Here is a 12226-nt window from a genome sequence, read left to right as displayed (position 1 = left end):
ATGCATCAGGTGGCCTTTCCTCATTGTTGTCCCTAATGTGTGCAAGCAACTCACTGTCCTGAGGCTGCTAAGCCATGGCTGCCTTGCTGGGGTACATGGGACAGCTTCTGAATTATGAAGGACAAGAACCTTCTCAGTGCTCATTCTGGGGTTGAGAGCAGGGCCACAATCTAGGGGTATGAGCCACAAGTTAGCTGCTGTGTATCCTGGGCAAGTGACTTCTCTGATCCTCAATTTCTCATGAGGTAGGATGAATAATGATCGCTACTCAGAGGGCCAGTGGGGCTTTAGGTTTACCCCTATGCCTGGCACAGGGCTCCCAACTGGGAAGTAAGCATGGCTATCATAGTTGCTATGATAACATGGAAGCCTGAGGGCCCCTGGCCCTAGGGCCAAGATAGCCTTTGGTGCCCACAGATGGGCCAGGAACGCTTTCCAGCTGCCTGGAATCTTGCCCACCCAGCTGCCTGCTCCTCCCATTTCTGTCCTAATTGTTTCCATAGCAACTGGCGGAGTCAGACACTGAACTGCTGCCTGCAGGGGCAAGACTGCAGGGAGGGGGGGAGTGGAGAACTGCAGCTCTATCTTGATACACCTCCCCCAGCTCCTTGGCAAAGGCTGCAAGGTCCTAGGGCTGTGGGCTCTACTCCTCCTCAGCTGGGTGCACAGGAAGGCAGTGTGAACCCAGCACAGCCTGCTTCCTTTCCTCACTGGCTGCCACTCCTGTGGTGTGTCATCCCAGACTAAAGAAGGAGGGAGAATATAGCCAGATGCTGCCAGAATATAAACCAGCTTGGTGGGCTCTGTGAGGAGCTCACTCTTGGCAGGACTGAGACCAGGCACCTGGCTGTGATGAGAGTGACACACTTCCTCACAGTGTCATGACCTCCAGTGATGTGCCTGGCAGTGGTAGGGACTGTCCTTCCCCTTGTAGAGAGAGGACCCAGGAAGCAGGCACAATGTGGCTCATGGATCAATGTGACTCCCAGGCCAAGCAGGCCTCAGCGTTCAGCTCTGTTCTCTGCTGTGTGTCCTTGGGCACACAGGGAACCTCACTGAGTATATCCTGCTCATAACAGCTACCACAATCCTGGAAGGTATCTGTCTTGGCTTAAAGCTGAGAAAACCAAGGCCAGAGAGGTATTGGGTGAAATCCTTCATTGAGGTTCTTCTAGGACATAGACACAAAGGCAGAACTTTTGCATCAGCAATGTGGGAGAAAGGCCTTCCTCTGGTCCTAAGGATGCAGGTGAAACAAGGAACCCATAGTGCCAGGCACCTGGTACTCAGTGGATACCAGGGTATACTGGCCCACATTGCTGCATCATGGTGCCCAGACCTAGGGTGGCCCCACCTAAATGTACACAACCAGTCTCCACCAAGGTGGGGTAAGTAATGCTTCACCACACCCAGGCAAGCATGCAGGGTCCACAAAATGGTTGTAGAGTAGAAACCACTTGTGTGGTTTCTAGAAGCTGCCCATGGACAGCCTGAGTCTGAAAGGCTCCCCTGTGTGTTTAGAGGCCAAGGCATCAGCCCCCTTAGCCCCCCCACCCATACCAACCTGCAGATCTTCCTCTCTCCTCCTGACCCAGCAGGAGGCTGGAAGTCCCAACCCCTACCCTGTTCCACTGTACTGGCCTCTGGATGCCCCGCAGCACTGCCAGCCCTCCCTCCCCACCCCCCAGCCCAGAGGCAATCTTCTTGTTCCTAACCAGGAAGGTGGGGAGAGAGGGAGACAAGGGACAGGATGGAGACTTCTGCAGAGCCACTGAGAGAGTGCCATGCTTCCTGGCCTCATGCTAGACAAAAAGAGAGGAAATAGAGCGGCTTGTCCCCAGCAGAACGTGAGGCCTGGACAGTCCCCTGGCCTCCTCCTGCGCCAGGAGCATAAACAAAGGAGGCCTCGGAGGATCTCACAGTGTGAGGATGGGAAATTCCAGGGCCTTCTGATTCCGCACCCCTCTTCCACCAGGCCAAGGAGAGGAGAGAGCAAGAACCAGTTTAGGCCCTGGGGCCAGCTCAGCTCTGGGGGTATATTTGTTTTCTCTGCCACAACTACATTTTGTTGCAGAGTCAGAAAGCCTGACTTGAGCAACAGTGATTACAGTTCCTCAGGGAACAAGCTGGTCCCTCAGGGCAGGCTCTCACAGGCCAGCCAGACTCCTCACCAGGTTCCCAACACCCCTCCACCACACACACACCTGGCCCTCCAGATCCTCCTTCTGGGCCTTCCCACCACCACCCTGTTCCAGCTCATTCTGCCACAGCGGGACCTGTCCTCTCCATTCTCAAAATTGCTGTGCGGTTGGTGGAAGTTGCATAGCCTCTCTGTATGAGGTTGTGTTCTGAGGGTATTAATACTAGCACCCACCTCGTGGGGTGTTAGAGAGCCAAGCAAGCAGGTCAGCAGGCAGTGTGGAGCACTTAGCAAATGTTGGGTAGCTGCTAGCTGTGAGATTGGACCCAGTCCTTTGGATCCTTTTCATGAAGCTTCCTGGAGCCACTCCAGGACCTGCTTAGCCTTTCCTCCGTTAGTACTAATGTGCTTCTATCTATCCCATCCTGTTTCCCTGAGCCTGGGGACTACACTACATTTGTTTTCCCCTTCTTTCCCCTTGTGCAGCACACCAATGCTCCTCAAAGGAACAATAGTCAATCCATAGGGAAGGAACATGTCCATCCCCTTGTGAGTTGGCCCCAGGCCTGAGCCCTGTGTCTGGCTAGTCTGGTGGTTCCTCTGTGCCAGGCTCCTCATAAGCCTGCCTTTGGTCACCCAGACCTGCCTGGGAGATCTGTCACACCTCAGTCACTTGTACCCAGAAGCTTCTGTCAGCTCTGGAACAAGGAGTTCTTCCACGCTGCAGGTGAAGACTCATGAGGATACCACCTCCTGTCCCGCCTGGCCAGTGGGAGGGCCACTCACTCAGCTGGAATGTGCACTGATTGATGGGTGCCCCTGAAGGGGTCAGTGGTTGGCTGGGTCTGGCCTGGGCAACGAATGCCTCTGTATCTTTGACTCTTCTCAAGGTCAAGGAAGAATGGGCCTGGCACTTAGGCTCTTCTCAGTTTTCCTTGGCAAGGAGGAATTGGAATGTTTCTCAGGACACCAGCAGTCTGTTGGGCTCCTAACTCACCTCTCTCCATGGCTACAGTATCCTGTGGTATAGTGGCATCAGGCTGTTTGCAGTGGCTTGGGCATGACCCCCTCATCTTTCTGCTTTAGCTGTCCTGGTGTTTGTCCCTCCTGTGAGCATCTGACTCAGGCTCCACTACCCTATGTTCCCCTCTTTCCACTAATCTCCCTCTTGCATGTGTCCATTCATGACACCCAGAGTTTGGGGCTCCCCACTGCTGAAAGCTCTGCCTGCCTTTTCCTCACTGCAGCAGTCAAGAACGAGCCTCCCACCACCAGCGCCATAGCTCATTTCCTCACCTGGAATGTCCCCTGCCCACCTACCACTGCCATCTCAGCAGGGCTCTAGCTCTGGGAAGTACAGGACCAAGGCCTTGGCTGGCACACCAGTCACAGGTATTCTCTGATAGGTCTGCACATCTGCCCAGGATGTCCCAGATTTCCCCTCACCAGGTGTCCTGCCTGCCTCTTCTGAGTGCTCCTGGCTCCTGGCCAGCCCAGAAGCAGCTTCTGCTCTGTGGAGACTCTGGGAAGGGAACAGACCAGGGAAGACACACTTCTCCTGCCTTCCACGTTTGCCACCCTAAGCCACACCATTACTGGCTTTATTGACAATACTTTCTGATAAACAGTCATGGCATTTCAGGCAGGACATGGTGATCACCAGCTCCCTGTCCCTGAACAGCCAAGCACAGTCACCGTTCCCCCCAGAACAGTGTGCTGTTCACCACTCCAAGGGTGGGTGGCCTTTCACAAGTACCACGTTGTTGTAGCCTCATCTTTGAGGAAATGAAGTAGAAGTAGCTATTCTAACTGCAGTCCATAATCTGCAGACAGGAACCATGGCTCTCAATGTCATCTCTGGAAGATACATTTGACATATGGCCTCCAACCCAATCTCTCCTGGGAGGCCAGAGCCTTAAAAGCCTCCTGGAACTAAACAAGTCATGACTCATGGTGACATGGTAGGGAGAAGAGGGGCACAAAAGCACACCTTAGTTTCTCCTCTGCCAGGCACTTTAGACCACAGGACTTCCTTGCCCCTACCCCAGGAGAAAACTTTAAGATGCAGAAGATCCCCATGTGGTGGAATGCCTATAATAGGAGGCTGAGGTAGGAGGATCACAAGTTTGAGTCCAGCCTGAGATACATAGGGAGAGTGTCTAAAAAAAGGGGGGGGGCTGTGGAGGGTGGTCCATTTCAAGCCAACTTCTGAGAAATTCTGTTAATGATATTTAACTTTAAACGTCAGGACAAAGTTCTACATTTTTATAACAAACAGTTGATCAGTGCAGTCCCATGTGAAGTCAAGTCTTCAGGGCCCAGTCTGGCTCTGGGCTGCAGGCCTGCCTCTATCCCAGCCACGTAGCATCTCCCCTCTCCCCTCATCTTCTTTGGGAAACTTCACCTTCCAAAACCTTTTTTCCACCCCAAGCAGAAACTCCAAACCATTTAACTGCCCATCTCTTCCCCATCCCCCCACCCCACCCCCCTGCCCTGGTGACCTCTTTTCTACTTTCTGTCAGTGATTTATCTGCTCTAAGTAATTTGTATGTTCATACAGTATTTGACCTTTGGCACCTGGCATCTTTCCCTTGATACAGTTTTCATGGTTTCTGGGGTCTTGAGGTAGGGGTAGGGGGGTGGTATGGAAGGACAGGTATAAGAGATATCCTCGGTATGACCTCTATATGTCCTTGGCCTGCACCTGCCTCCCCTTCAGTGTGCACTTTGGTGTGGTAGTGATGGAGACGGAGGTAGTCAAGCTTTATCTAGTTGGGAAGTGGCTTGTATTTGTCATTCTACTCAGATCCCAGCCAATCAGTGGAACAAGGAGATTGTTCTCTCAAAGACCTGGGGTGCAGTGGGATGTCCTATAGCTTCTGGAGACAGGAGAAAGCCAGGGAGCAGGTAATGAAACTTCCCTGGGTATCTTGACCAAGTGTTTCAGGAGCTGCCAAATATTCCTACCTTCTTACCTATGGATTTTATTTCTTGGAATCAGTCCTTAAAAAGAAAAGATCAGAAATATAGACAGCTATGTCTGTAGAGTGCTGACCCCTGCAGTGTTGTTTATAATAGCCACAATGGGAAGAAACCAAAACAGCCAATCATGAAGGAAAGGCAGAAGTAAATTATGATATTACACAGCTACAAAAATTATATTTGCAAAATTAAACAACAACTGTGTTGGTGAGTAAAATACTTAAGATAACATTCTAAGCAACAAAACTACTATATGCTACAATAGCAAGTATGTAAGGAAAAAAAATCACAGGGTTAAAGAGAAGCATATGCCAAGCTGCTTAGTGAAATTATAGGTTCTTAAGTTTTTCTTCACATCTTTCTGCACTTCGGAGATTCTCTACCAAGAAAAAAGAAAACAAGAAAAAAGAACAAGAACATGTATTACTTTGATCTTCAGGACAGCAAAGCAACAAACGGGAGGAGAAGGCTCTTCCACATGTGACTGAGGAAGAACCAGCGTTTGGGAGGGTGATAGACACTGGAGGCCTGGCTCAGGCCTGGGAGCCATATGGTACCTAAGGGCGCTTTGGGGGAGATAACTGGGGCCGAGGACGGGGGTGGGGTGGAAGCAGATGTTCCCCTGGAAGAGCACTGGCTTAGACAAGGGTTGGAAACTTGACTGCCTTTGAGGGCCTGGCAGGTATCCTAATTGAGCAAAGGTGTGCCATATGATAAGGAGCGCTGGGAGGGAGGGCTGGGACAAAAACCTGCCTGAAAGAAGTGACCCCTGCCTGGCTGCACAGTTGCTTGCCATGGGCCAGGGGCCCCGTGTGTGGTCAGACCATTCAGTTCCCAAACTGGTCAAGTTCCCCATTTTTAACATGTGAAATCTTTAATTAGACTCTGGCACCTCACAGATAAGTGTTTTCATACCAAGCAGCCCACTTCCACAGGCCAGAGACTGTAGGCAGGCCACTGTCAGTGCCCCCCAGCCCCCCCACTTACATCCCCCCCCACCATGGGTGACAGACCTCCTGTCCAGACTGAAAGGGGTTTCCTTTTGTTTTTCCTGCCAGAAAACGAGCCTCCATCTCCTCTGGTCTCCGGGATTATTGATTACAACATGCCCCTCACCTCCACGTACTTGAAACAGATGAAGTTGCGAGTGATGAATTCTCAGGAGCAGGTAAGGCGTCTGTGCCCCCACCCCCACCCACTGCCCCTCCGTCCTCAAGCCTGTGTAAACACCCGGAAGCCAAAGAGACCTTTATCTGGTCATCTGTGCTGTGCAGTCAGGTGGAAAGGGGAGAGGTGGGAAGGAGAAGAATGTGGTTTCCTCCTTGGAGGGTCTTCAGTGAAAGCCCTGTGGCTCAGGCTTTGCAAAACTTTCTCCAAGGCCTGTAGACCTTGACCCTCAGGTTTCTCTCTTACTGCCTTTTATCTGCTGCATTTACCCACTGGCCTCCTTTCCCCCAGGGAGGTGTGAGAGAGGCCCCTGGCTGCCTGCCTGTGGCCTCTGGCACTCTCCGGTCCCAGGCAGGCAAGGAGGATGGGCCTTGGAGGGTGGCCCAGGCTAGATAAGACCCCGGGGCCCCCTGGCTGTCCAAGACTCCTAGCTGTGGCTTGCCAAGGCTGTCAGGCACCATGGAAACAGGCAATGAAAAGAAAATTCCCCCTGCCTGCCTGCCTTGCACATAGACCACCTTCTAACCCCTTGCAGAGCGAGCGTCCTGACTGTCTTTGAAAGGCCTGTGTGAGGGTGAGGGCCTCTGCTGCTGTCTAGTCCAGGGAAGAATTTTTCGCCACCACCTCCCAAGTGCTCCTATTCCTGGTGGCATCAGAGCCCAGATCCTTGAGGCCCGACTATGAGAATGGGCAGCTTCTCCCCCATGGAAACAAGAGTCAAGACTGGAGTCTGACTTTCAGCCCTGGGCATGTGTTCTTTTGAACTACTGGTCTTGGCAATGTGAGCCTGTGTGTGCCAGGGATGGTGGCTGGCAGCAGTAGAGGCTCTGTGGTGACCTAACAGGGTGTGTTCAGGTCCATGTTACCCAGTTGGAGGTAACTGAGGCTGGTTGGCTGTCTTCTCCCATGCCCACATTATGGGCAGCCCCTGCAGACTGAATGAAGTCAGCTTTGTTCTGGGAGGTGAGCTGTTTGCTTTGGCCTCTGTGCTACTCACCCAAGAGGGTGTGTCCAGCAACAGTAATCATAGTGGGCGAATGGCCCATGTTCTTCTGGGGGGTGTCAGTAACGAGGGAGGGTATCCGTGTCCGTCTTGCTGGTGGTTATGAAATCTCAGCCCCACTGCGCAGATTTCCTCTGCTGACCAATGAGGAGGAATCCATTTCCTTTCCTCTCCTGTATATACCCACACTGTCCCTCCTCACATGCTTTTGTTACCATGCTGGGCTGTAGCAAGAGTGAGGCACAGAACTACACAGGCAGATGGGCCTGGTCAGGGTGGGCAGCTGCCACCTCCTCCTCCTGATCTGGTTTTTAAATCTTACCACATTTTCACTTGCATCCATGGAAGGAGGGAAGTTAGTACTGTGGGTTAGGCGCCTCAGCAGCCATACAGCCATTCACAAATGTGTATGGAGCCGAAGAGAAGCCATCTCTATGGGAGACAGGCACTGCGCCCAGCACATACTAGGTGGCGGTAAGCAGCTGTGAGGAAATGATTGATTAGGTGTGATGGTATAGGTATATGGAAGGCTTTTTTTTTTTTTCAAGACACATGGTGCTGTGGGTGCTCAGAGTGGCATCAAGGGTCAGGAAAGGCTCGCCTCAGAAGAGGATGCTTTACTTGAAATATGAATCTGAAAGGAAGAGAGTTCTAGGCTGAGGAAGCAGCTTGTGCAAAGGTTCTGTGGTTCAAAGGAGGAGGGGGCCTGCAAGAGATCAGGGGCTAGTGTTACTCCAGCAGAGAATGCAACGAATTCTGTGGCTAATAGCAAAGGGAAAACATTCAGTGCTGGGCACATGAGCTTTTGGGTGAGCATCTGTGAGCAAATGAAAGTTTAAGAAATGAAAGCCAGGCACCAGTGGCTCATGTTATAATCCTACCTATTTGGGAGGCTGAGATCTAAGGATTGCAATTCAAAGCCAGCCTGGGTGGGAAAGTCTGTGAGACTCCTGTCTCCAATTAATCACCAAGAAAACCAGAAGTGGCATTGTGGCCCAAAGTGGTAGAGTGCTAACTTTGAGCAAAAAGCCTCAGAGACAGCACCCAGGCCCTAACTTAAAGCCCCACAACTGGCAAAAAGGAAGAAAGGAAAGGAAAGGAAGAAGGAAGGGAAAGGAAGGAAGGAAGGAAGGAAGGAAGGAAGGGGGGACAGATTGTTCTGGCAGGCAAGGCTCAAGCTATTCCCAAAGCAAGGAAAAATTGTGGGGGCATTGTCCCCAGGGCCCTGAGAGTCCATCTGGGGCTGAAACTGAATGTGCAGTGGCCTCTGAGAGCAGCAGCTCCTCCTACGTGCTTGGAGATCAAAGCACAGCCCCTCCTCACGCCACCTGGCAGGTTAGCAGCATCTCTTCCCCAACTAAGGGCCTCCCAGCTGTCACACCCCCACACACACCCCCTGCCCCTAAGCACAGCTGGGAGGTCTCAAGGCCTCAGCCTCCCAGGCAGCACTGTTGTCCCTGTTTATGGCTGGCACATGTCGAAACAAGAAATTACATTGCTCATGCAGTTATTTATCTGCAGCACCAAGGAGGTCCAAGGACCAGCAGACTTTGGTTCTTTAGCTTCAGTTGAAATTGAAAATGCATTTCCTTGAGGGCTGTCCTTGAGGGACAGCTGAATGTCCACATCTAAACCCAGCCTTGGCATAGATTCTGACCTGTCAAATCCCGTGTCCCAAAGCAAGGCTTTGAATGTGGCTTCATTCCATCACTCTGACCATAGAATGGCAACAGAGGACTTTCATAGTGCTTGCACATCACCAATACCAGCTGCCTGGAACATAAACCCACATCTAAAATAAAATAAAACTGGGAACCAGGATAGATTATAGCAATGCTGAATGAAGCTCTGCATTGAAAAACTTTGAGTGAGGAAGTACAGTAGCCCCTTGGCCTCATGGGTCTATGGTTGCAATTGGGGCCACTGTTAAAGAAAAAACAGTCATGCATGTAAGGATGCTGAGTTCAGTATTGCACTACAGATGTTTGATCACTTTTCCCATCATTCTGCCCAACTTCCATTAAAGACACATGCCTTTTTAATAAATCTCAGATTTTAAACTTATTACTTAAATCAAGTATCTTAAGTGCCCTTTTTAGCTTGGGAGGATTACTGTACTTTTACCTTAATTTCAGGGAATCATCGCTGCTCCCCAAGGCAGATTTTCATAGAATCAAGGGCAGAGTAACACTCAGCAAATCACATGATGAATTAAATGTGACTGAAGATAACATGGGTCTGACTGAGAGCTTCTCTGTATCCATTGGGCCACATGGTGTGCACACAGAAGCTTAAAAAGTTTGTCTGTGAATTTAAAAAAAGAAGTATTATGTTTTTGACAGCCCTTGGTCAAAACTGCATGTCATAAATCCATGACTAAGGTCAGTTTTCTGTAGTACTTGCTGTCTCTGTCTCTCTTTCTCTGTCTCTCTCTATCTCTGTCTCTGTCTCTCTCTCTATGGGATGAGAAGAGCATGTACCTCAACTTGCTTTGCTCAGACAGGGAGCAGGCCATGGGATTTTTTCACAGATGGACAGAATCCATTTGTTTGTAGTCCAGTCATGACAGGTAACTCCTTCCCCCCCCCCCCCACCAGTCCTGGGGCTTGAACTCAGGGCCTGGGCACTGCCTCTGAACTTCTTTTGGAAGTATGGAAATCTAACCCAGAGGCTGGGTTGTGGCTCAGTGGGAAAGTTTTGTTTTTTGTTTTGTTGGTTGAACTCAGGGCCTGGTTGCTGTTCCTGAGCCTCTTTCTGGTCAAGGCTAGTACTCTACCACTTGAGCCACAGTGCTACATCAGTGGGAGAATTTTTATATTGCAAACACCAGGTCTGGGTTTGATTCTTAGCTGAGAGAGGGGAGGGGTGGGGGATTACACAGAGAAAATGGTTTCTTCTCAATGCAGCAAATGTTTTTGGTGTTTTTTTGTTTGGTTGGTTGTTTTTTTGCCAGTTGTGGGGCCTGAACTCGGCCTGGGCACTGTCCCTCAGCTCTTCAGCTCAAGGCTAGTGCTCTACCACTTGAGCCACAGCGCCACTTCTGGCCTTTTCTGCTTATGTGGTGCTGAGGAATCGAACTCAGGGCCTCATGCATGCAAGGCATGCAAGGCATGCAGCACTCTACCATTGAGCCACCCTCCCAGCCACTGCAAATGTTTTTAGTGCCCTTGATGTATAGATGATGTGGGGATCAAGACCTTGGTTGTTGGCACTGAAGTGACCATAGAGAGCTGAGAATACTGTGTGTAGTGTTAGAGCTTTTCTCCTACTCAGGAATACTCTGTTATTCTGAGTCTCTTTACCCTCTGTGCCATGTTTCTGCCTATCTGATAAGGTGGTTAGCAAGACTTTATCCCCAAAACAAGACAAAACATGATCCAGTATTGTAGTTTTCCTGTCATTCTCTCATTTTCTTGTCCAATCATCCATTCATTCATCTGAGCCAGGCACTGGTCCAAGTGCTAGGCCCCGCCTACCTGGCTCCTACCCACTGAGCTATACTGCTCAGTGAGTGAGAAAGAGATAAGGGAAACACAGATCAACTCTGTGGGGTCTGCAGGAGGGGCTTAGAGGAGAGGACTCAACATGTAAGGATGCTGGTTCCAATGGAGGGATTAAGATGGGTACCTGTTTGGTGTCCAGTGCACTGCACAATTGACCCCTTACATCTCAGGACTCTGCAGGGTCACTTTATTTTCCTCATTCAACAGATCTGATAGCTTGAGTCCTGGCTCAAGGTCACACAACCACTAAAATAAATAGAAACCTAGATTTCCTTCATTCTCAATCTAAGCACTGGTGCACCTGCTAGCTGGACATGCTCATTAGAATCTGCAGCAATCTGGGGACTGCTGGCATAAGTCCTTGGTGAGCAGCCCCAACAGTTTTGGAGGAGAATTAGGAGATGATGCACAGAGAGACCAAGTATAGGCAAGAGCTGTCCTGAGACCTGGAAGGCCACCTCAAATATGAGGAAAACAGGAATTTCAGAAAGGAACTTTGCAGGGGGCAAAAGGGGCATCGCCTCTATGTCTTATCTGCGGGAGTGCCTATGCAGTTGGATGAACGCATCATCCTGAGATTGCAGAGCCTGAACCAAGATGCCATTGTAGAAATCCGCTGTAGGAACAGAAGCTGCTGCCTGCACTCCTCCCCCAGTGCCGACCTCACTCACTGTACAGAGGTGGAAGCCCGGCCCCTTCCTCCTCTGTTTTGGTCCCCTCCATGCCCAACTCTGGTCTCAGTGCAGAGAAAGCGCTGCATCTGCTGCCCTCCTCCCCTTAGTTCCTGGGCTAGCACTAATGTCTGCTAATGGTTTTAATGTTCTCACAGCAGCATATGAAGTGGTGTGCTGCTCCATTGTCTGAGCCCACGTGCTGGAGGCTCTTTCTTGCCTCCATTAACCTCTGCCTCTCTCGCTTCTCCATGATGTCCTGGCCCAGAGTTTTCCCCTAGTGGTAGTGTGGGAGCTGAGGGTGAGGGGATGAGGAATTATTAAGGGTGCCCTCTTACCAAGCAAGCCAGTGTAGAGCAGCACTACTTCCAGCCAGGATTCCAGCTTACCCACTTCCCTTGGTTTAAACCCATGACCCTGGATGCAGGCCCACAGTAGCTGCCCACCACCCATAAGCTGTGTGACTTTGGGCATGTTGCTTCACATCTCTGTGCTTCTTTCTTCTCCCTTGGCTATTTGAGAGCTTAATAATACATGTTCCTTATAGAGGGGGCCCAAGAATGAGAGGACATGGAGCAAGGAGCTGCTTGGCACCACTTGGAGGACGTAACATGGAGGAATCCCAGTGACTACTGCTGCCATTGACAGTGATCTAATCAGCACTGGTTTAATAGACACATTCAATGACCTTGAGCAAGATACCAGGTCCATAAAAACAGATATAATCATGTGGTTGCTGTCACAAAGCTCTTCTTCATAG

The 12226-nt window shown here is 50.6% G+C and overlaps 1 protein-coding gene across 4 annotated transcripts in view; it reads left to right on the top strand.

The window, feature by feature from the left end:
* Nucleotides 1–12226, top strand: part of Nol4l (nucleolar protein 4 like) — a 125366-nt gene that overhangs the window by 59444 nt on the left and 53696 nt on the right. For all 4 annotated transcript variants that reach the window (XR_011368730.1, XM_070007039.1, XM_070007041.1 and 1 more), the window contains one exon: nt 6181–6290. Coding sequence is in view for 3 of the 4 variants with exons in the window: in XM_070007039.1 (XP_069863140.1) it covers nt 6181–6290 (110 nt within the window). In the remaining variant the exon portion in view is untranslated. The remainder of the gene's footprint in view (nt 1–6180; nt 6291–12226) is intronic.

Source organism: Dipodomys merriami, unplaced genomic scaffold, assembly GCF_024711535.1.
Source record: "Dipodomys merriami isolate MVZ:Mamm:240054 unplaced genomic scaffold, mDipMer1.0.p SCAF_7, whole genome shotgun sequence".
Lineage (NCBI taxonomy): Eukaryota > Metazoa > Chordata > Mammalia > Rodentia > Heteromyidae > Dipodomys > Dipodomys merriami.
The sequence above is the reverse complement of the archived record's forward strand: the minus strand, read 5'-3'. Positions and strand labels throughout refer to the sequence as shown.